General features: G+C 44.7%; 1 protein-coding gene and 1 pseudogene across 1 annotated transcript in view; one reads left to right on the top strand and one right to left on the bottom strand.

The window, feature by feature from the left end:
- NOP58 (NOP58 ribonucleoprotein) overlaps positions 1–7,876 on the top strand; it is a 65,896-nt gene extending 58,020 nt beyond the window's left edge. Inside the window, exon 13 of the mRNA XM_078328217.1 lies at positions 7,462–7,876. Coding sequence (XP_078184343.1) covers positions 7,462–7,495 — 34 coding nt within the window. The 3' untranslated portion in view covers positions 7,496–7,876. The remainder of the gene's footprint in view (positions 1–7,461) is intronic.
- LOC144576771 (protein PIMREG pseudogene) lies at positions 5,924–7,201 on the bottom strand (annotated as a pseudogene).
- Positions 7,877–25,102: the final 17,226 nt, after the last annotated feature.

Here is a 25,102-nt window from a genome sequence, read left to right on the forward strand (position 1 = left end):
TGTAGTCCCAGCTACTCTGGAGGCTGAGGCAGGAAATCGCTTGAACCCAGGAGGGAGAGGTTGCAGTGAACTGAGATCGCATCATTGCACTCCATCCTGGGCAACCAGAGAAACTATCTCAAAATCTAAAAAAAAACAGCATGCTCAATAAATCATTTCTGAAGTCATAAACAAACGAGGAAGGAGGGACACTGTGACCACAGAGTACATTGGTGAAGGAAGTGGACCAGTGCTGATGAGCTCCATGTGTTAAGAGTGGGTGAGTCTGGGGCCAGGCGTGGTGGCTCCCACCTGTAATCGCAGCAGTTCAGGAGGTGGATGGATCACGAGGTCAGGAGTTCAAGACCAGCCTGACCAACACGGTGAAACTATGTCTGTACTAAAAATACAAAAAATTAGCCGGGCTTGGTGGCAGGTGCCTGTAATCCCAGCTACTTGGGAGGCTGATGCAGGAGAATCTCTTAAACCTGGGAGACAGAGGTTTCAGTGAGCCATGATCGGGCCACTGCACTCCAGCCTGGGCAACAGAGTGAGACTCCGTCTCAAAAAAAAAAGAAGAGTGGGTGAGTCTGGCCAGGTACAGTGGCTCACACCTGTAATCCCAGCACTTTGGGTGAATCACTTGAGGTCAGGAGTTCAAGACCAGCCTGGCCAACATGGTGAAACCTGGTCTTTACTAAACAATACGAAAATTAGCTGGGCATGCTGGTGTGCACCTGTAATGCCAGCTACTTGGGACGCTAAAGTGGCTTAAAAAAAAAGAGTGGATAAGTCCCTGGTCCCTGATGGAACAGTGGAGGCAGTTCCTTAAATGATGAATGAAGAAAGTAAATGTGTATGAAATATGGAACAATGATGGTGCGTTGGAGAAAAAGAGAGTTTCTCCTGCTTTCTTGTGTCCCTTCCTTGGAAGCTAGAAAAGAAGCTGCCAGGGATGAATGCCTTTGCTTCCCCTCATCCTTGGAAAGCATTAAAACTGCATCTGAATCTTTGCTGCACTCCTAGAGTATGGACTGGAAAATAGCCCAGGGGAGTCAAATCCTGACTTTGATTCACAAACATGCTTGAATAAAAAAAAGAAAAGAAAGGAAGGAAGGAAAAGAGAAATTGTAGCTATGACATAACCATAGCCAAAAACATCTCTTTGATTTCCACTGGTTTGGTATTAATGGAAGCCTTTTATCTTCAGCACTTTGTGCTTGTGCTGCCAATGGAGGAGAGGAAAGGGCAGAAAGCTCTGTCTGCATAATCCCGTGCCTGCGGGCCACTTGAAGGCTCACCCTTCTGGTTCTGGAAGGCCCCAGGCTAGCATGAGAAATCGGTGGAAAAAATGTTCCTTCAGATGTAAAATCCCTGCTTCTCTCAGAGAAGGAAAGATGAATAAAGCCTCAGGCAAGGACAGGGAGTCCCTTATGTTGCTTATGTGAGCATTCTAAACACCTCCTCATCCATACTTAGCCTGGGATTTATACAGGTTTATAAAATTATATAGTTTATAAAATTAAGGGATCCTTCCCAAGGGTACCTCAGCCTCATGGCCTCTGTATCTTTTGTGAGGACCACTTTCAAGGAGGAATAGTTTACTCAAAAGTACATTTTAGGCCAGGCACAGTGGTTTACACCTGTAATCCCAGCCCTTTGGGAGGCCGCAGGTAGATCACTTGAGGTCAGAAGTTCAAGACCAGCTTGGTCAATGTGGTGAAACCCCATCTTTACTAAAAATACAAAAAGTAACTGGGCGTGGTGGCAGGTGACAGTAGTCACAGCTACTCAGGAGGCTGAGGCAGGAGAATCACTTGAACCTGGGACGCAGAGGTTGCAGTGAGCCAAGATCATGCCACTGCACACCAGCCTGGGCAACAGAATGAGACTCTCAAAAAAAAAAAAAAAATGCATTTTACCCTAAGGCTCTCTCCAAATGATTACCTTTTCTTCCATTTTCTATAAGAATTATTTAAGCCGGGCGCGGTGGCTCACGCCTATAATCCCAGCACTTTGGGAGGCCAAGGCGGGTGGATCACGAGGTCAAGAGATCAAGACCATCCTGGTCAACAAGGTGAAACCCCGTCTCTACTAAAAATACAAAAATTAGCTGGGCATGGTGGCACGCGCCTGTAGTCCCAGCCACTCAGGAGGCTGAGGCAGGAGAATTGCTTGAACCCAGGAGGCGGAGGTTGCGGTGAGCCGAGATCACGCAGTTGCACTCCAGTCTGGGTAACAACAGCGAAACTCCATCTCAAAAAAAAAAAAAGAATTATTTAAATAAACTTTTTATTTTGGAATACTATTAGATTTACAGAAAAGATGCAAAGTTGGTACAGAAAGTACCATATACCCCTTGTTCATTTTCTCTTCTTGTTAACATATTAGTATGGTACATTTCATTCAATTTAAGAACTGACATTGTTTTGTTACTATTTATTTTATTTTTATTTATTTCATTTTATTATTATTATTTTTTTTTTTTGAGACAGAGTCTTGCTCTGTCGCCAGGCTGGAGCACAGTGGCGCAGTCTCGGCTCACTGCAACCTCTGCCTCCTGGGTTCAAGTGATTCCTCCGCCTCAGCCTCCCAAAGTGCTGGGATTACAGGCATGAGCCACCGCCCCTGGCTTGTTTTGTTACTATTAACTAAACTTTACACTTTGTTCAGATAGTTTTCCCTAATGACCCTTTTTCTGTTCCAGATTCCATCCAGGATACCACATTACATTTAGTCATCATGTCTGATCAGATACTTTGTAAAATGTCCCTCAAATTTGGATTGTCTGGTGTTTTCCTCACTTGTACAGTGGGATTATGGGTTTTCAGAAAGAATACCTCAGAGCTGAAGCACCCTTCTCATCGTATCAGGGTAGATGACATACACATGGCATCACTGGTCAAGTTAACCTTCACCGCTTGGTTAAGGCAGGGTTTGCCAGCTTTCTCCATTGTAAAGTTACTGTTTCTCCCTTTCTGTAATCTATTCTTTGGAAGCAAATTCACTAAGTCTAGTCTACCCTCAAAAAGGTAGAAAGGAAATTGGGAGGGATTACGCTCATTTCCTGGAAAAGGGAGTATTTACGACGTTATTACTATTATTATTATTTTAAAATTCAGACAAGGTCTTGTTCTGTCGCCCAGGCTGGAGTGCAGTGGCCTGATCTCAGTTCACTGCAACCTCAACCTCCCAGGTTCAAACAGTCCTCTTGCTTCAGCTTCCCAAGTAGCTGGGACTACAGGTATGCACCACTACTACATCAACTACTTTTTTGGATTTTTAGTAAAGAAGGAGTTTTACCACATTGGCCAGGCTGATCTCCAACTCCTGAGCTCAAGTGATCCTCCCACCTCAGCCTTCCAAAGTGCCAGGATTACAGGTGTGAGTCACTGTGCCCATCTGGGAGTATCTACACTGTTTTTTTAAACGGAGCCTGGGTCTGTTACCCAGGCTGGAGTACAGTGGTGCAATCGAGGCTTACTGCCCTCCGCCTCCCGGGTTCAAGTGATTCTTCTGCCTCAGCCTCCTGAGTAGCTGGGACTACAGGCACGCACCACCACACCAGGCCTGGCTAATTTTTGTGTTTTTAGTAGAGATGGGGTTTCACCATGTTGGCCAGGCTGGTCTCCAACTCCTGACCTCAGGTGATCCGCCCCCGCCCCCCCCCCGCCCCCCCCCGTCCTCCCAAAGTGCTAGGATTACAGGCGTGAGCCACTGCGCCCGGCCAGATCTACATATATTAAATGGAGTTATTCTGTCTGAAAGATTAGTTTCTTCTTCTCCATTAATGTTTATTCATTAATGGCCGGGTGAAGTGGCTCTCACCTGTAATCCCAGCGCTTTGGGAGGTCGAGGCAGATGGATGGCTTTGAGCCCAGGAGTTTGAGACCAGCCTGGGTAACATGGCAAGACCCCTGTCTCTATTTTTAAAAAGTACAAAAATTAGCCTGGCATTGGTGGCTTGCGCCTGTAGTCTTGGCTACATAGGAGGCTGGAGAATTGCTTGAGCCCAGGAAGCTGAGGTTGCAGTGCACTGACATTGTGCCAATCTGGGTGACAGAGTAAGACCCTGTCTCAAAAAAATAATAATTTTTATTCATGAATGTGTTTCTATCAGTCTCATATTTACAGTTGGCCCTCTGTATCCATGGATGGGTTCTGTATTCATAGATTTAACCTACCACAGATCAAAAACATTAAAAAAAAAAAACACAGAAAATGAAAAATAACAATGCAACATTTAAAAATAATATGCATTTTTTACAGTATACAATATAAATACTATTTATGTAGCATTCATATTGTATTATAGGTAATATATAGATGATTTAAAGTATACAACAGCATGTGCATAGGTTATATGCACATACTACACCATTTTATTCCAGGGACTTCAGTATCCTTAGATTTTAGTATTCCTGGGGGTCCTGGAACCAATCTCCAATGAATACCAAGGGAAAACTGTACCCATTTTATACACTGGGATATAATCCAAAACTATGTTGTTTATTTTGTTATTCAGATTGTTTCAGTTTTGGCCATCGAGAGCTCTTTCATGTTGGTTCCTGCATCTCTTTGACACACACACATTCTTGTGAAATGTTAAAAACATACAAATGAAATATATCCAAAGATAAGTGACTCACTTTATGTTTAATGTTATATACATGAGGCTGCACATGGTGTCTCATGCCTATAATCCCAGCACTTTGGGAGGCCAAGTCAAGAGGATTGTTTGGGGCTAGGAATTCACAACTAGGCTGGGCAACAAAGCAAGATTCCATCGCTAACAAAAAACAAAAACCCAAAAAACATTACATATATGGACTTGACAATCATCTAGTGACTCCAGAAAAAATGTCATCTTAAAAGGTAATGTTTTCCTGATCTGATTGTGCCATTATAATGAGTTATAATTTACCTTTAATTATCTTGATTCTTTTTTTTTTGAAATGGAGTCTCACTCTGTTGCCAGGCTGGAGCGCAGTGGCACAATCTCAGCTCACTGCAACCTCCACCTCCCAGGTTCAAGCAATTCTCCTGTCTCAGCCTCCTGAGTAGCTGGGACTACAGGCACAAGCCATCATACCCAGCTAATTTTTGTATTTTTAGTAGAGACAGGGTTTCACCATGTTGGCCAGGCTGGTCTCAAACTCTTCACCTCAAATAATTTTTGCAGTTTTCGTAGAGATGGTGTTTCACCATATTGGCCAGGCTGGTCTTGAACTTCTGACCTCGTGATCCACTTGCCTTAGCCTCCCAAAGTGCTGGGATTACAGGTGTGAGCTACTGCACCCGGCCCACTTACCAATATATTGTTGGCTCTTTCCCATGTCACTACACATTTTTTTTAGATGCAAACAGTCTTTATTATGAAAAAGCAGTATTATCTAGGAAAGTCACATGCTGGTTTCTTTCTAACAAAATGACAAAGCAGGTTTCTTAAATAATTTACAAAGGGCAGAAATTGCTCTTGAATAGGGCTACATCTCCCAGCACACCCACAGTGCTCTGCATTGAGCATATAAATAGGTACCCATGAGCCCAGGGTCTTCAGCCTGGAAATATCTCCTGTGCCTTCCTCCGAGTCCCTGGTAGGAAAAGCAGGGATGAGAGTGGGGCCCACAAGAGCCTTGGCACCGGAAACACAGTGGGTGAGTGACTGCGGATGACTCCCCCAAAAACCAGGCACCTGAATACCCAGCTAAGAGCTCTCTAACATCTGATCCTAGCACTTCACGTTACAGATGAGGCAAATGCAAGGCTCAAGATCAAGTGTACGGTGAGTTTCTAAGCTCAGGATTCCCCTGTGAAAGTAGAAGAAACAATTCTCCCCACCTCTGCAAGATCCCCCAAGACATTCTCAGGCTATGGCAGGCAGTCACTGATGGGTCCACATGTGGCCGGAGCAGGCGGTCTCTGGCCCCTTGTTAGTCAGGTCCTTGTTAGCAGTGGCCCGGGGTACTGACGACTCCTGGGGGCTTCCTCCAGGAAGTGCATGGGGAAGCACAGACATCCTTGAGTATGAAGGCTTGGCGTCAGACAGGGCTTGTTTCCTGCAGGGCACTTCCTCAGTCATGAATGAGAGAGATGATGTCACCACTCTCCTGCTATAATGGCTTAATCTAGTTCTTGGAACAGCTTCTGGAGATGCTGAATGCCCGCCCCCACAGGCTCTAGGTCACTGTCAGACTCGCTGGGAGAGCAGAGGAGCTCTGTTGAGAAGTAGGGGCTCCAGAAGGCAGCCTCCCACCTCGACCACCATAATGGGTGGGCACGTGAACCCATCCGGGCAGAGATGCTTCTTCTCCCAGGGGTCTGCGGCTGAGTGGACAGGAGCAGCTCCAGACAGCTGGGTGCTCTTCTGGCTCAGACTGTGACTTGGGGATTCACTGCCCTTCTGTGCCCCTCTCTTCCTCCTCCTAGCTTTCACCTGGGTCTCCACCAGCCACTTGGTACCACTTTGGCAGGACTCCTGGATTCTCTGGGACTTGGCACCTAAGCACTCTTAGCTGAGTGAGCTGCAGCCTGGAGGCCCTGCAGCCCTGGCTCTGGGGTTTCCAGGTGTTTCCAGGAGGGGCCTGCACGGAGGTTGAGGTTGATGGCTCTCAGGGGCAGCCTCCTTTGGAACTGTCTGCACAGGGACCCCAGGAGTCCTACGAAGGTCTCCTGATGGCTGGCCACAGTCTGCAGCTCCCTGGTGTCCTCTAGCTGTTCCTAGTGCTGGAGAGATCTCCAGTGCACGGAAGTCCTCATGCTCTACCACTGAGAAGCCGTCTGCCTGGCCAAGAGTCTTTGCCCACTAGACCCCTACACTACCAACACTGATCATGCCCTGAGCACAGCTGCTCCTCGCCCACCGCCCACTATATGCATTTAATGGACATTTAATTTGCTTTCTACTGTTTTTTTTTGTAATTATAAATATCCTTGTGTATATTTAAATCATTAATTGGTACCATAGCAACTGAACCGCCCACTATATACATTTGATGGATATTTAACTTGCTTTCTACTGTTTTGTGTGTGTGTGTGTGTGTGCGTGTGTGTGATTATAAACATCCTTGTATATATTTAAATCATTAATTTGTGCCATAGCAACTAAACCAAGCTTGTTTCCAGACTGTAATTGTTTGCAACCTCCATCTTCCTGGTCTTTACTGAAATAATTCAGCATGATTTTTAAATTTACCTATAGTGCCTACCTTACAGCCTGCATCATGGTAAAAACCAAAGCAGCTGAAGAATGATCCCTGCTTATGATGTAAAAATGGAGGCAGAAGACATAACTCTAAGACAACAGACAATTTAATGTGATAAACTTATGATATAGGGGGTATGTCATTGCTGAAGGAATTCCAAAGAAAGAAACATAAATTCTGACGTAGTTAATGTTGGTGTCACATGATCAATTTATATGTGGTGAAGACTGTCCGTGCTCACCAGTGATTGTGTTCTTTTCTTCTTCCTGGCCTACAGCCAGAGTCCCTCTTCCAGCCTCCAGTGCAGTTAGGTGTGACCATGTGACTGTTCTGGCCCGTGGAATGTGAGCAGGAGTGGTGGGCACTACTTCTGGGTCCATAAAACCCTCTCAAGCACAAACCTCACTCTTTGGCCATCCCTTCTCTTGCTGAATGGAGAGGACAAAGAAAGGGAGAAAGAAAAGGGTGGAACCACAAGATGGAAAAGGCCTTTGTCCTTGAGTGATCATGAGGAGCAAGACCCCTTCCCTGATGCTGCCTTCTCCTCCCACCATCCCCATCTGCCTCCATCTCCCACCATCCTCTCTCCCTTCTCACTTATTTTCCTCTCTCTTCCTTCATCTCCCCCTACCCTTCCAGCAACCCACATTGGACTGTGAACAAGAGAAATAAACTTTTATTGTGTTAAACTACTGGAATCTCAGGGTTTATTTATTACAGAAGCTGGAATTATTTACTTATCTAACATACAATGGAATAGACCTGTATTTCCCTGAAATGTCCTACTTCTTGAGAACATTTCCCCTTCTGCAAAAATGGAAGTGGGTCTGTATAATAAAGAACTAACTTAACCCTGGCCAGGTACAATGGCTCATGCCTGTAATCCCAGCACTTTGGGAGGCAGGCAGCTCACTTGAGGTCAAGAGTTCGAGATCAGCTTGACAAACATGGAGAAACCCCGTCTCTGCTAAAAATACAACAAAAAAATTCACTGGGTGTGGTGGCACATTGTCTCCCAGCTACTTGGGAGGCTGAGGCAGGAGAATCATTGGAACCCAGGAGGCAGAGGTTGCAGTGAGCCAAGATCACAGCACTGCACTCCAGCCTGGGTGACAAAGCAAGACTCTGTCACAAAAATATTAACCAAAAGAAAGGCCTGGCTGGCCGGCCGGGTGCAGTGACTCACGCCTGTAATCCTAGCACTTTGGGAGGCTGAGGCAAGTGGATCATGAGGTCATGAGTTCGAGACCAGCCTGACCAACATTGTGAAACCCCATCTCTACTAAAAATACAAAAACATGAGCCAGGCTTGGCGGCGGATGTCTGTACTCCCAGCTACTCGGGGGGCTGAGGCAGAGAACTGCTTGAACCCGGAAAACGGAGGTTGGAATGACCTGAGATTGAGTCACTGCCCTCCAGCCTAGGTGACAGAGGAAGACTCTTCCTCAAAAAAATAAATAAATAAAGGCCTGGCCTTTGCCCTCGGCTAGAGCAGAGGTGACCTCCAGGCCCCAGAAATGTCCTGCCTGATAGGAGTGTCTGTTTGCTTGGCCTTCTGGCCACTGCACAGTCTAACAATGTGAGTTAGGCTCCAGGCCATGCTGTTTCAGTTCGGACCTCTGGGGGAACTGGAGGCTAAAGGTACTAGCATGACCTCTGGGAGAGGAGTATACTCAAGATCAGCCATAAGGGCAGTGTGTGATCAAGCCCCGGCAAAAACTCTGCAGACTTCAGGTTCAGGCTCCAGTTGAGCTTCCTTGGTTGGTAATAATGTGTGTATTGTTACACATTATCTCCAGGAGGAGATAACATTGTCCATGACTCCACAGGCAGAAGATACCCACGTACTACACTTGAACCTCTCCTGGCTTTGTGCTTCTTCCTTTGGCTGATTTTAATTTCCATCCTTTGTCTATAATAAACAGTAACTGTGAGTGTAACAGTTTTCAGTGACAGAATTCTATGAGTCTTTCTAGAGAATTATCAAACCTGGGATGGTTTGAGGAAACCCCCAAACTTGCAGTTGGCTTCAGAAGTAAGGGTAGTCTTGTGAGGACTGTTCCCTCCAGCCTCACAGTTTGGCTAACCCCAAGTGCAGCCCTGTTGTGAAATGTATACTATGTGAACGATCTGCCTTGGCTGTGGCTAACTGGACTGGATGTGGGTGGACACTCAATTCAAGACAAACCAATAAGCTTCTTCTGGACATTTGGACTAAGATCTAGTATGTTTCTATTAGGTGCTTGAACCAAAATGTCATGAAACTTAAATATATCTGTGTCCTTTTATCATTAAGAGCACAGAGAGGCAGAGGAATCTACAGAAATAGAAGGAAAGTGAACAAATGAGAGACCATATGGTTCCAGAGAGAGACGGAGACGGCACGGACTAAGTGGCTGTCATGATTCTTGATACCTTTCTATTTTTTGAGACGAAGTTTCACTCTTGTTACCCAGGCTGGAGTGCAATGGCGCGATCTCGGCTCACCGCAACCTCCACCTCCTGGGTTCAGGCAATTCTCCTGCCTCAGCATCCTGAGTAGCTGGGATTACAGGCACGCGCCACCATGCCCAGCTAATTTTTTGTATTTTTAGTAGAGACGGGGTTTCACTATGTTGACCAGAATGGTCTCGATTTCTTGACCTCGTGATCCACCCATCTCGGCCTTCCAAAGTGCTGGGATTATAGGCGTGAGCCACTGCGCCCGGCCTGATTCTTGATACCTTTCTAGTTCCTGGTCTGGTTCCTCCGGAGGCCTGATTACTTCCTATCCCTGTATCTTTTTTTTTTTTTTGAGACGCAGTTTCGCTCCTTACCCAGGCTGGAGTGCAATGGCGCGATCTCGGCTCACCGCAACCTTAGCCTCCTAGGTTCAGGCAATTCTCCTGCCTCAGTATCCCAAGTAGCTGGGATTACAGGCACGCGTCACCATGCCCAGCTAATTTTTTGTATTTTTAGTAGAGACAGGGTTTCACCATGTTGACCAGGATGGTCTCGATCTCTTGACCTCGTGATCCACCCTCCTCGGCCTCCCAAAGTGCTGGGATTACAGGCCTGAGCCACCGCACCTGGCCCCTGTATCTTTCTAATAAATTGCCTCCTAGGAATGTCTCTCCTGCTTACAGTGAAAAAAGCTAGCTGGGCACTGTGGCCGATGTCTGCAATCCCAGCAATTTGGGAGGCCAAGACGGGAGGATTGCTTGAGCCCAGCCTGGACAACAGGTGAGATCTTGACTCTACAAAAAAATTACAAACTAGGCAGGCATGGTGGTGTGCACCTGTAGTCCCGTCTACTGAGGAGAGTGAGGTGGGAGAATCGATCAGAGCCCAGCAGATGGAGGTGGTAGTGAGCTACAATCACAGCAGTGCACTCCAGCTTGGGCAATGGAGTGATATCCCGTCTCAAAAAAAAAGAGAAAGAAAGAAAGAGAGAGAGAGAAAGGAAGAAAGGAAGGAAGGAAAGAAAGGAAAGAAAGGCAGGCAGGCAGGCAGGCAGGAAGGAAGGAAGGAAGGAAGGAAAAAAGAAAAAAAAAGAAAGAAAGAAAGAAAGAAAGAAAGAAAAGAAAGAAAGAAAGAAAGAAAGAAAGAAAGAAAGAAAGAAAGAAAGAAACTGGGCGCGGTGGCTCATGCCACCAAGGCTAATTTTTGTATTTTTAGTAGAGATGGAGTTTCATCATGTTGGCCAGGCTAGTCTCAAACTCCTGACCTCAAGTGATCCACCTGCCTCGGCCTCTCAAAGTGCTAGGATTACAGGCATGAGCCACCGCACCCAGCCAAGATGCTGTATATTTTTCAAGTGCTTTCCATATAATGTGAGGCAATAAAGTATACAGGGGAAAAGTGCCGAATCTGTGCTCTAGACCTGCTCAGCCACTTTCATGTCCTTAAGCCTTGACACCTCTCTGGGCCTCAGTTTCTTTTTTTCTTCTTTCTTTTCTTTTCTTTTTGTTTCTTTTCTTTTGAAATGAGTCTCGCTTTGTTGCCTAGGCTGGCATGCAGTGCCACAATTACAGTTCACTATAGCCTCAAATTCCTGGGCTCAGGGATTCTCCCATCTCACCCTCTTGAGTAGCTGGAACTACAGGTGTGTACCACCATGCTGTTCCGTTGTAGTTTCATTATCGGTAAAATGCAGGTTGGGCCTAGATGGTGTCTAAAGGTAGTTACAGTTCTAATTTTTTAAAATTAAATTTCATGTGATTCTCAATCTAAAACATGAAGTCAGCAGAACAAATATTATCTCTTTTACAAATCCTACTAATCGAATCCTCAGAGATAAATCTGTCCCCAAGGGGAATGAAGCCTGAAAGCACCTCATGGGCTAAGGATGGAGGGTGGAGCAGTGTAGAAGATTGTGGGGTTTTAAAAATTCATTCTGGGCTGGGCGTGGTGGCTCATGCCTGTAATCCCAGCACTTTGGGAGGCCGAGGTGGGTGGATTGCCTGAGCTCAGGAGTTCCAGACCAGCCTGGGCAACACAGTGAAACCCTGTTTCTACTTAAAAAAAAAAAAAAAAAAAAGCCGGGTGTTGTGGTGTGCCCCTGTACTCCCAGCTCCCAGCTACTCGGGAGACTGAGGCAGGAGAATTGCAAGAACCCGGGAGTTGGAGGTTGCAGAGCCAAGATCGCACCACTGCACTCCAGCCTGGGTGACAGAACGAGATTCTGTCTCAAAAAAAAATTCCGTCTGAAAAATAAAGGGAAACTCAAAAGAGAGATCCCACCTTGCAAAAAATTTATCTTTCTCTAAACCTACTATACACACAATGACTTCAGCACTACTGTTTTTTTCTTTTCTTTTTTCAGCACTGTTTTTATCAGGCAAAATCATGTCAATGTGAACCAAGAGGTCCTAAAAGGAATAATAAATCACACATAGGCAACTGCCACCAGACTTCTCCTAATCTAGTGATAATTCTGTCCAGTAAAGTTAAAGGATTGCCTCGAAGTTTCAGAACAATAGTAGAGCTAGACAGAAACCAAGCCTTCTATCCCAGGACTGGGCACTCCACCATGCCGAAAGGCTGCAGGGGCAAGGCCACAGTTGAGGACATCTCAATTTTCCCTTGGTAGCCATTCATGACTGATGCAAAGCCCTAGAGTTATTGTAAGCTTTGCTACACAACTGTGCCATATAATACATTTTTTACCAAGACAAGCAACCTCTATGAAGCTCGCTCTTCTCTCTCTTTCTTTCATGCTCTCTTTCTTTCCCTTCCTTCCTTCCTTTTTAAAAATATTTTATGTATTTATCTTTTTTTAATTTTTTTTTTTGAGACAGAGTCTCACTCTGTCACCCAGCCTGGAGTGCCATGGCACAATCTTGGCTTACTGCAACCTCCACCTCCTAGGTTCAAGCAATTCTCCTGCCTCAGCCTCCTGAGTAGCTGGATTACAGGCACATGCCACCATGCCTGGCTAATTTTTTTGTAATTTTTAGTAGAGATGAGGTTTCACCATCTTGGCCAGGCTGGTCTTGAACTCCTGACTTCATGATCCACCCACCTTGGCCTCCCAGAGTGCTGGGATTACAGGCGTGAGCCACTGTGCCTGGCCTTCCCTCTCTTCCCTCCCTCCCTCTCTCCCTCCTTCCTTCTTTCCTTCCTTCCTTCCTCTCTCTTTCACCCAGCCTGAGTCACAGTGGTGCCATCATAGCTCACCGCAGCCTCAATCTCCCAGGCTCAAGCAATCCTCCCACCTCAGCCTCCTGAGTAGCTGGGACTACAGACATACACCAACACACCTGGCTAATTTTTGTATTTTTTATATAGATGGGGTCTTACTACATTGCCCAGGCTGGTCTCAAACTTCTGGACTCAAGTGTTCCTCCCACCTTGGCCTCCCAGATTGCTGAGATTACAAGCGTGAGCCACAGTGCTAGGCCAGGCTCTTTAGTTTCCACATGTCTCCCCCATTTGATCATCCAAAACTGCGTGCTGAATGATGCCTTAAGAAGGCTGAATATTGAATCTGTCTACTAAATGCTTCTCTTTGCTAGGATTTGAAGTCTAGTGAGTATGTGTCAAACAGGCAACATTCAGTGTCATCCTCCTTTGCTGATAACTCAGCTGCCCTGTGCTGCGAGAGACCCCACCATGGGCCCTGAACATGTCTGCACTCTCTTGCTGAGTATCCCAACCCACAAGACTCCCAGGGTCCTCATACTGAGCAATGTCTATAGCTATTCACACAGATAACTAACTACTGTGTTACTGTGTGGCCAAGGCAACTACTGTAAGTACCTGTAACCACTTGCTCCCTAGAGGGAGTGGGGATTGGCTTGTTAGCTGCTTGCTTAAAACGTGCTGAGCCCTTGGTCCACAGTTCCTCTCCTGTAATGCAAACCACTGCAGATACATGTGTCATTTGGGCTCACTGCGTTGCCCCATTAGAACCTGAGGGCAAGGGAAACCAATGCAAGCATGCTGACACATGCTATTTGCTGTGCTCTGACCAAGGAGTGTCATGACTATTGCCAGCATCCACGAAACAATGACAGACTAACATATTAGCTTGCAAGAAGCCTTCATAGTCCTTGCAGCCTCTTCTCCACTTGCTCCACTTTTGCACTCACCCAGGAGTCTCCCAACCTCTGGTACCCTGGTGTGCATGGGGCTACTTGACCCTTAGTATTTGCAGAGAAGCTAAGGCTGTGCAAAAACTATGGACGTCCAATCTATAGAGCTCTTCATTTGTGATTCATTCTGCAAATATTTACTGAGGACCTATGCCAGGAACTATTTTATATGATGCAGATACTATAGTGAACAAAATCAACCAAATCCCTTTACTTATGAAGATTGCCTTTTAGGGGAGGAGATGACTGCTAAATATAATAAACATATAATGTAATTTTCTTTAATGATAAATGATTTGAAGCAAAGTAGTTCAGGGTAAGAGAATGGAGGGGCCTTGCTTTTTTAGAAGAAGTGACCAAAGAAGGGCCTTTGGGGTAATGTCATTTGAGCAAAGGCTGAACAAAGTGAGGAGTCAGGCATGCGAAAATGGGAGGGTACACTCCAGCCAGAAGGAATAACAAACTGCAAAGGCTCTGAGGTGGGAGCATGTTTGGTGTGATACAAGAACAAGGAGGCTCGGCTGGATATGGTGGCTCATACCTGTAATCCCAGCAATTTAGGAGGCCGAGGCGGATGGATCACCTGAGCTCAGGAGTTTGAGACCAGCCCGGCCAACATGGTGAAACCCCATCTCTATTAAAAATACAAAAATTAGCCAGGCATGGTGGAGTGCGCTTATGATCCCAGCTACTTGGGAGGCTGAGGCAAGAGAATCACTTGAACCCAGGAGACAGAGGTTGCAGTGAGCCGAGATCACACCACTGCACTCCAGCCTGGGTGACGGAGCAAGGCTCTTTCTCAAAACAAATCAACAACAACAAAAGCTAGGCCGGGCGTGGTGGCTCACGCCTATAATCCCAGCACTTTGGGAGGCCAAGGCAGGTGGATCACAAGGTCAAGAGATCGAGACCATCCTGGTCAACATGGTGAAACCCCGTCTCTACTAAAAAAAATATGCAAAAATTAGCTGGGCATGGTGGCGCGCCTGTAGTCCGAGCTACTCGGGAGGCTAAGGCAAGAAAATTGCTTGAACCCAGGAGGCGGAGGTTGTGGTGAGCCGAGATCGCGCCATTGCACTCCAGCCTGGGTAACAAGAGCAAAACTCTGTCTCAAAAGAAAAAAAAAAAAAGCTAAAGCTGTGCTTGGAGTGAAACTTTTTAGCTTTAAAATGTATGTATATATTAGAGAAAAAAGTTAAAAATCAATAATCTTATATTTAATTTCAAGAAACCCCATCTCTACTAAAAATTAGCTAGGCATGGTAGTGCACACCTGTAGGCTCAGCTACTCAAAAGGCTGAGGCAGGAGAATCACTTGAACCCAGGAGGCAGAGGTTGCAGTGAGCTGATATCACATCATTGCGCTTCAGCCTGGGCAACAAGAGTGAAATTCTGTCTCAAAAAAAAAATTAGCTGGGCGTGGTGGTGCGTGCCTATAGTCCCGGCTACTCGGGAGGCTGAGGCAGGAGAGTTGCTTGAACCCAGGAGATGGAGGTTGCAGTGAGCTGAGATCACACCACTGCACTCCAGCCTGGACAACAGAACCAGACTCTGTCTTAAATAAATAAATAAATAATAGGCCGTATGCAGTGGCTCACACCTATAATCCCAGCGCTTTGGGAGGACAAGGTGGGTGGATAATGAGGTCAGGAGTTTGAGACCAGCCTGGCCAAGATGGTGAAACCCCACCTCTACTAAAAATACAAAACTTAGCTGCACGCTGTGGCGGGTGCCTGCAATTTTTTACTCAGAAGGCCGAGGCATGAGAATAGCTTGAGGCAGGAGACAGAGGTTGCAGTGAGCCAAGATTGTGCCACTGCACTCTAGCCTGGGTGACAGAGCAAGTCTCCATCTCAAAAAAAAAAAAAAAAAGAAAGAAAGAAAATACAAAATTAGCTGGGCATGGTGGTGCATGCCTGCAGCCAGCTACTCAGGAGGCTGAGGCAGGAGTATCCCTTGAACCTGGGAGGCGGAGGTTGCGGTGAGCTGAGATTGGGCCATTGTACTCCAGCCTGCCCAACAAGAGTGAAACTCTGTCTCAAAAACAAACACAAAAAAAGTAATAATAATAAAGTTTTGGCTCCTGAACATTCTAATTTTTTTTCACTCTTGTTGCCCAGGCTGGAGTGAAACGGCATGATCTCAGTTCACTGCTAACTCCACGTCTAGCATTCAAGTGATTCTGCTGCCTTGACTCCCAAGCCCTAATTTATATCTATAGAAGAACCAGAAGATTCCAGGCAAGGATTATATAGGAACAGTGCTCAGCAATGTGATTTGAAAAGCATCAGATATGTTTTCTTATTTAAAAGTATCTCCTTTACTTGCCTTGTTTCTCTGGAGCAAACTTTTTTATTTTTTATTTATTTGCTTTTTTGTTGTTGTAGAGACGGGGTTTCACGATGTTGGCCAGGCTGGTCTTGAACCCCTGACCACAAGTAATCCACCCACCTTGGCCTCCCAAAGTTCTGGGATTACAGGTGTGAGCCATCGTGCCCGGCCTTGGAGTAAACTTTACTATAAACTCCAGTCTTTGTTTGGTGGGTAACAGTTCTGCCTGTACTCAGACCTCTCAAGGTCTCCACTTCAAATCCCCCTACTCCTTTCACCCCCAGGAATACTGGGGCAGCTGTTCCATATATATTATTTTCCCATCATAACATACATGTTAATCTTTAAAGTGGTAGGTATAAGAGATATGTGCAAAGGGAGATGGAGATCCATAGGAGGGAATGGCAACTCTCTTAAACAAGTATAGAAAGGTTTCACTGGGAAGGTTGCTGGATAACTGGGATTTGAAAGGTGGTAGAATTTTACCAGGTAAAAACAAAAAGGTTTTTCCAGGTTGAGGGAATAGCATGAACTTTATTTGATTATAAAAAAAATTTTTTTTTGAGATGGAGTTTCGCTCTTGTTACCCAGGCTGGAGTGCAATGGCGCGATCTCAGCTCACCGCAACCTCCGCCTCCTGGCTTCAGACAATTCTCCTGCCTCAGCCTCCTGAGTAGCTGGGATTACAGGCATGCGCCACCGTGCCCAGCTAATTTTTTGTATTTTTAGTAGAGACGGGGTTTCACCATGTTGACCAGGATGGTCTCAATCTCTTGACCTCGTGATCCACCCGCCTCGGCCTCCCAAAGTGCTGGGATTACAGGTGTGAGCCACCGCGCCCGGTAAAATTTTTTTTGAAATAGAAATATTCCAGTTAAAGATGGCTGGGCACAGTGGCTCACGCCTGTAATCCCAGCACTTTGGGAGGCTGAGGCGGGTAGATCATGAGGTCAAAAGATTGAGACCATCCTGGCCACGATGGTGAAACCCTGTCTCTACTAAAAATACAAAAACTAGCTGGGCATGATGACGCACGCCTGTAGTCCCAGCTACTCTGGAGGCTGAGGAAGGAGAATCACTTGAACCTGGGAGGTAGAGGTTGCAGTTAGCCGAGATTGCACCACTGTACTCCAGCCTGGTGACAGAGCAAGACTCCACCTCAAAACAAAACAAAAAAAAGCAAGAAAGAAAAGAAAAAGAAAAAAATAAGTATTCCAATTAAGGATAACACATTAGAGATAACACTAAATCTTCATATAAATTATTGTATTGGATCACTTTACTGATTGATTGTAGGTTGCAAGATAGCATAAGACTCTTGGTTTGCTGGTTTTGGGGAAGAAGGGTAGGGGTGGAAGAGGGAAAGATAACTCTGTTTATCTCAGGGAAGATTTGGCTTAAAGCTCAGAAAATGCCTGGCGCTTGTTCAACACATGATAGTGAAACTGACATGGATACTAATCTTAATGGTAAACAAAGGGTGCCAAGCTATCAAGACTGTTTTAGTAATGATGATTCCAAAGTAAAAGAGTAACAATAGTATTTTACATTTATATAGTGTATTAGTCTGTTCTCACACTGCTTATAAAGAACTACCTGAGACTAGGTAATTTATTTAAAAAAATAGGTTTAGTTGAATCACAGTTTTTTGTTATTGTTGTTTTTTGTTTTTCAAGACAGTCTTCTCGTCACTGAGGCTGGAGTGCAGTGGTGCACCATTTCTGCTCAGTGCAACCTCTGCCTCCTGGGTTCAAGCAATTCTCCTGGTTCAGCCTCCGAAGTAACTGGGATTACAGTTGCCAGCCACTACATGTGGATAATTTTTGTATTTTTAGTAGAGACAGGGTTTCAGCATGTTAGCCAGGCTGGTCTTGAACTCCTGACCTTGTGGTCTGCCCACCTCAGCCTCCCAAAGTGCTGGCATTACAGTCAGGAGCCACCAAGCACGGCCTAGTTGACTCACAATTGACCCACTATACAGGAGGGATGGCTGAGGAGGTCTCAGGAAATTCACAATCATGGCAGAAGGGTGAAGGGGAAGCAGGCACAATCTTCACATGGTGGAGCAAGAGAGAATGTGAAGGGGAAAGTACTATACACTTTTAAACAACCAGAACTCACGAGAACTCATTCATTATCACAAGAACAGCAGGTGGGAGAGCTGATCCAGGCCAGGCTGCAGGGGCTCATGCCAATAATCCCAGCACTTTGGGAGGCTGAGGCGGGCAGATCACCTGAGGTCAGGTGTTCAAGACCAGCCTGGCCAACATGGTGAAACCACATCTCTACTAAAAAATACAAAAATTAGCTGGCTGTGGTGATGGGCACCTGTTTTCTAAGCTACTCAGGAGGCTGAGGCAGGGAGAATTGCTTGAACCCAGAAGACAGAGATTGCAGTGAGCAGAGACTGTGCCACTGCACTCTAGCCTGGGCGACAGAGCAAGACTCCATCTCAAAAAAAAAAAAAAAAAAAGAAGCCGGTTGCACTGGCTCATGCCTGTAATCCCAGCATTTTAGGCGGCCGAGGTGGGCAGATCATGAGGTCATGAGTTCGAGACCAGCCTGGCCAACATGGTGGAACCCCATCTCTACTAAAAATACGAAAGTTAGCCAAGCATGGTGGCTTGCGCCTATAATCCCAGCTACTCAGGAGACTGAGGCAGGAGAATCATTCGGATCTGGGAGGTGGAGGTTGCAGTGAGCCGAGATTGTGCCACTGCAGCCTGGTAGACAGAGTGAGACTCCATGTAAACAAAAAAAAAAAAAAAAGAAAAAAGAAATTTGTAATCCAGTCACCTCCCACTAGACTCCTCCAACACTGAAGAGCATAATTCAACATGAGATTTGGCTGGGGATACCAAGCCAAACCATATCATATAGCATTTTAGAATGTTCAGTGGCCATTTTTGCATTCATTAATTTATTTGACCTTGACTGAAGTAGTGAGAGATAAAAGACACTAAGACTCAGAAAAGTGTTTCATCACTAACTCAGAGATCACTTTCCTAATTAGTGGAGCCTGACTAGAATCCAGGCATCCTGATGAGGTCTAGCATTCTTTCTACTGTTCTTCTGGAACAAATTGACCCTCAGGGTGACATGATAAGAGACTTTTAAAAGAATCCACAGGAAGGGATATAGCCAATAACAAAAAGTTCCAGGCAAAGATTGTAAAAAATTACAGCTTTCTGAAAAACAAAGGACCAAACCATGTAATGTTGGATGATTGTTTTTGAATTTCCTTGATTTCCTATCAAGTTGAGTCCTGCACAGACATTGAGGTTCACCCTTGTTTATAACTTGGCTCGAGTCACTAAAGGCAGTTGATCAGCAGCTATAGTGCAGCCCAAACACCCGAGGGCTGATTTCTTCCCACCTCTGCTTTATGATGAACATTTCTTAAGTGAGTGAGTGGGTGTTACTTGCCGGGAAGGAGCTTTACTGAAAACTCCCTAGCAGACAGCAAAGAGTCCTTGTTTCTTTCTTTGTTATCTTGTTTCTTTTCTCAAGAAATTTTGAGTAAGTAGGGAAAGTTAGTTGAATTTTTAAATTACAGCTTATTTGGGTTAAACTCTGCATTACTTGATTATTGTTTTTCTTTTCTTTCTTTCTTTTTTTTTTTTTTTGAGACAAGTTCTAACTCTGTCACCCAGGCTGGAGTACAGTGGCATGATCATGGCTCACTGCAGCCTTTACCTCCTGGATTCAAAACCATCCCCCGACTTCGGCTTCCTGAGTGTGCCATGATGCTTGGCTAGTTTTTGTTTTTGTTTTGAAACAGTCTCGCTCAGTCACCAGGCTAGAGTGCAGTGGCGCAATTTCGGCTCACTGCAATCTCTACCTCCTGGGTTCAAGCAATTCCCCTGCCTCAGCCTCCTGAGTAGCTGGGACTACAGGTGCATACCACCACGCTCAGCCAATTTTTTGTATTTTAGTAGAGATGGGGTTTCACCATGTTGGCCAGGATGGTCTCAATCTCCTGACCTCGTGATCGGCCTGCCTTGGCCTTCGAAAATGCTGAGATTACAGGCATGAGCCACTTTTTAGCTATTATAAATAATGTTGCTATAAACATTTGCATACAAGTTTTTATTTGAACACCTATTTTTAGTTCTTTAGGGTGTATACCTAGACACAGCATTTAGTTCCTTAGGGTGTATACCTAGACACAGCTCATCTGGTAATTCTGTTTGACGTTTTAAGGAACTTTCTGTTTTCCTAAGGAGCGCTACCAACATAGCAAAGCCGGTCATGGTGGTGCATGCCTGTAATCCCAGCTACTCAGGAGGCTGAGGCAGGATTGAACCTGGGAGGCAGAGGTTGCAGTGAGCTGAGATCGCACCACTGCACTCCAGCCTGGGTGACAGAGCAAGACTCCATCTCAAAAAAAAACAACAAAAAAGAACAACCTAGGTGAAATCATGCCCATGATTCAATCACCTTCCACCAGGTCCCTTCTTTGATGTGAGGATTACAATTTGAGATGATATTTACGTGGGGACACAGAGCCAAACCACATCAATACTTCAGAAATCTTGTGTTAAAAAGCAATCAACAATTACATATTTTTGATTACACAAAAAATAAAAGTTCTAAAAATAATAGCATGACTATACAAAAGTATTTGATGTGCTATATATGTGTGAATACTGAATGGAGCACTTTGTGTAACTATTGTTGCTATATAGAGACTATGTGAGGATGAAATCATCAAAAAGACGAATGAATATTATATGGTTTTGAAATATGTGTTTTAAAAATTATATAATAGCATTCCCTCTGCTAAATTATATTCTTGCCCCGTAGAAATTTAAGTTACACAAGCAAGAGCCAATTTTAACTTTTGGATGAATGTTATCTTCATATGTGTGTGTGTGTATATATATATATATATGCCTTACCTACCTGCTCCTAGATAAAGATCAGGTTAAGTGTCTTTCACATGGGAATTTCAAAGCAGTTTAAGGGCATTAATTAATTTTCATAATAACTCTGTGAAGTGTGTATATTTTATCACAGCTATTTTCACATGAGACGACAGACAGGCTGAATGGTTTCCTGGTATTCTGAAGTCCATTATTGTTGAAACTAAGAATGCTATTGCTTCATTGGCCACTTTTTTTTGTCCCTTGAGAAGTGATAAAGCAATTGTTGGATCAATAAACCAAACAAAAATAGCTATTTACATGTCAATTTTTTTTTTTTTTTTTTTGAGCTGGAGTCTTGTTCTGTCACTCAGGCTGGAGTGCAACAGTGTGATCCTGGCTCACAGCAGCCTCTTCCCAAGTAGTTGGGATGTGCCACCATGCCCTGCTACTTTTTGTATTTTTAGTAGAGGAGGAGTTTTATCATATTGGCCAGGCTGGTCTCAAATGCCTGATCTCAGGTGATCCATTTGCCTTGGACTGCCACAGCGATGGGATTACAGGTGTGAGCCACTGTGCCCAGCCACATGTTAAATATTTTTAAAACACAACGACAAGCTGGGCGTGGTGGCTCACACTTGTAATCCCAGCACTTTGGGAGGCCAAAGCAAGTGTATCACGAGGTCAAGAGATCGAGACTATTCTGGCCAACGTGGTGAAACCCCATCTTTACTAAAAATACAAAAAATTAGCTGGGCATGGTGGTGCATGCTTGTGGTCCCAGCTACTTAGGAGGCTGAGGCAGGAGAGTCGCTTGAACCCAGGAGGCAGAGGTTGCAGTGAGCCGAGATCGCGCCACTGCACTCCAGCCTGGCAACAGATTGAGACTCCACCTCAAAAAAAACAAAAAAAAGAGACTCCACAAGGACAGTATTTTTATTTTTTGGACTTTCTAAACAATCTTTAGTATTTTTAATGTACTCTATACCCAAATAGTTGATTGGGACAACATTTTCTTTCCTTTTTTTTTTGAGACAGAGTTTTGCTCTTGTTACCCACACTGGAGTGCAATGGCGCGATCTCAGCTCACCGCAACCTCTGCCTCCTGGGTTCAGGCAATTCTCCTGCCTCAGCCTCCTGAGTAGCTCGGATTACAGGCACGCGCCACCATGCCCAGCTAATTTTTGTATTTTTAGTAGAGACGGGGTTTCACCTTGTTGACCAGGATGGTCTCGATCTTCTGACCTCGTGATCCACCCGCCTCGGCCTCCCAAAGTGCTGGGATTATAGGCGTGAGCCACTGCACCCGGCCCTTTTTCCTTTTTTTGAGAGAGGGTCTCACTCTGTCACCCAAGCTGGAGCGCAGCTGCATGAACAGGGCTCACTGCAGCCTCGACTGCCCACACTCAAGTGATCCTCCTGCCTTAGTTTCCTAAGTAGCTGGGACTATAGGCACAGGCTGCCAAACCCAGCTAATTTTTGTATTTTTCTGTAGAGATGGGGTTTTACCTTATTGCCCATGCAGGTCTAGAACTCCTGAGTTCAAATGATCCTTCTGCCTCGGCCTCCCAAAGCGTTGAGATTACAGGTGTGAGCCACCACATCCGGCCAGGACAATGTTTTCTAAATTAAAATATATTTTAAAATATATGAAGAATCAGAGTAGCTCTGCAGTAGCTTCATCTGAGATTTGCTTTGAATATTTCTTTAATTATAAGAAATGTACTTACAGTTAAGTAATGTGATTTAGTGACTAGGAGACCTATTTTTAAAGATCCTGTCCTGGCACACTGTAAGAGTATCATATATTTTTGAAACAGGCAGGGTTGAAATGTCTTTCACTGGTGCCACACACTATGCTAACCACTTTATATACATTATCTCATTTAATCCACAAGATGATGAGGTAGGTCCAGACACTGTATGTCTCATTTTACAGATAAAGAAGGAGCCCAATAATGAGACTTATTAACATTACATAGGAGGTAAGAAGTTAGGCACCAGTCTAAACATAAAGTCAATAATGCCATTTTGATCTTGCTATTTTCACATTTTTGCACACTGCACTTGAATCAGATATGTGATTTTGACCTGCCATTTTGAACCCTGTATTTATGAATATACCCATGTAAACTATTGCTATAACCAGTTTGATTCTTTATCAAATTTCTCTGCAGTACAGTGAAACAATTTCCAATTTTTTCCCATTCTCATTTTTTTTTTCAAGACGGAGTCTTGCTCTGTTGCTCAGGCTAGAGTGCAGTGGCCTGATCTCAGCTCTCTCCAACCTCTGCCTCCCAGGTTCAAGCAGTTCCCCTGCCTCAGTCTCCTGACTAGCTGTGATTATAGGCATGCACCACACCCAGCGAATTTTTGTATTTTAGTAGAGATTGGGTTTTACCATGTTGGCCAGGCTGGTCTCAAACTCCTTACCTCATGATCCACCTGCCTCAGCCTCCCAAAGTGCTGAAACTACAGGCAAGAGTCACCATGCCCAGTCTCTAGTCTCATTTTTATTTTACCAAAATTTTGCTCAGGATAAAATTTTTCCATGTGCATTTAAAAATAAGATTCATTTCAGTCATTACGTCTTTTTTTTTTTTTTTTTGTAAGTTACAGACGGGTGTCACTCACAGGCACCATCATAATGCAGGACATCCTCGAATTCCGGGCCTCAAGGGAGCATCCTGCCTCAGCCTCCAAAAGTAGGTGGGACTACAGGCATGCACTTTTATACTGGGCTACTTTAGTCATTAGGTTTGTATCCTCATCAAACTCTGCCCATTTTAACAACTGCTGTTGTAAACCTTCTTTTGTGGCTGTTATTTCTATGAAATTTGAGTATTTTCTCTGACTCAGTCAAAACATTCATTGGATTAACGTGGTAAGGTCAAAATATTCTTTTTTGCCTGAGATACAAGAATTCAGGCTGGGCACAATAACTTATGCCTGTAATCTCAGCACTTTGGGAGGCCAGTGCAGGAGGATCTCTTGAATCCAGCCATTCAAGACCAGCCAGGGCAAGAGCAATATATCAAGACCCCAACTCTACAAACAAACAAACAAAAAAAGAATTCAATAAAAGTCTTTTTTTTTTTTTTAATGATAGTGATGATGAAACAACTAATACCTGCTTTAGTCCCCTCTCAGGAGGCTCCAGAGTAGAAACATGTGGTAGTGCTTTGTAATCTATGAAAGTTAAATAAATGCCTCTTTACTGATTGATAAAATAAGTTGTAACAATTCATCCTCTGAAATTCTTCTGGAAGGCAAACACCTTCCTGTTCCTGCTGTGATGCTATTTGCAAAAATGCTTGCAGCCAGGATTGGCAGGCACTTGAAGTCCCAGCTACTCCTGAGGCTGGGGCAGGAGGATCCCCCAGGAACCCAGGAGTTTGAGGTCAGCCTGAGCAACTTAGTTGCAAGGCCCTGTCTCCAAAAAAAAAAATTTTTTTTTTTTTTAATTCGAGTCGGAGTTTCGCTCTTGTTGCCCAGGCTGGAGTGCAATGGAACGATCTTGGCTCACCGCAACCTCCATCTCTTGGGTTCAGGCAATTCTCCTGCCTCAGCCTCCTGAGTAGCTGGGATTATAGGCACGTGCCACCATGCCCAGCTAATTTTTTGTATTTTTAGTAGAGACGGGGTTTCACCATGTTGACCAGGATGGTCTCGATCTCTTGACCTCATGATTCACCCGCCTCGGCCTCCGAAAGTGCTGGGATTACAGGCGTGAGCCACCGCGTGCCCGGCCCAAAAAAATTTTTTTAATTAAAAATAAATTCACTCTTGTATGGACTTAAAAAAATACGCTTGCAGATGTCAACTGATTTTCTAAGTATATCCTGGGAAGAATTTACTCACCATTATCTTGTCATTTGTTTTCCAGTTCAGCCTCATTAATTTTTCTTTCTCTTATCCTAGTACTGAAATCCTTTGTGATATAGACAAGCTTTGGCACTCTAATGGGTTCTTCACCATTGGTTATTAGTTTCATCATCTTGGTTGCTGTAACTGTTGCATAGGATTGAGTGATATAGCATTACTGGCTGTCTGCTCTTGAGAAAAATTGAAACAAGTCCATTACCAAACAGATTTTGTCTCAGCAAGAGTACAGGTACACTATTACTATATGAAAATCTCTTATCAT

This window comes from Callithrix jacchus, chromosome 6 (genome assembly GCF_049354715.1).
Source record: "Callithrix jacchus isolate 240 chromosome 6, calJac240_pri, whole genome shotgun sequence".
Taxonomy (NCBI): Eukaryota; Metazoa; Chordata; class Mammalia; order Primates; family Cebidae; genus Callithrix; species Callithrix jacchus.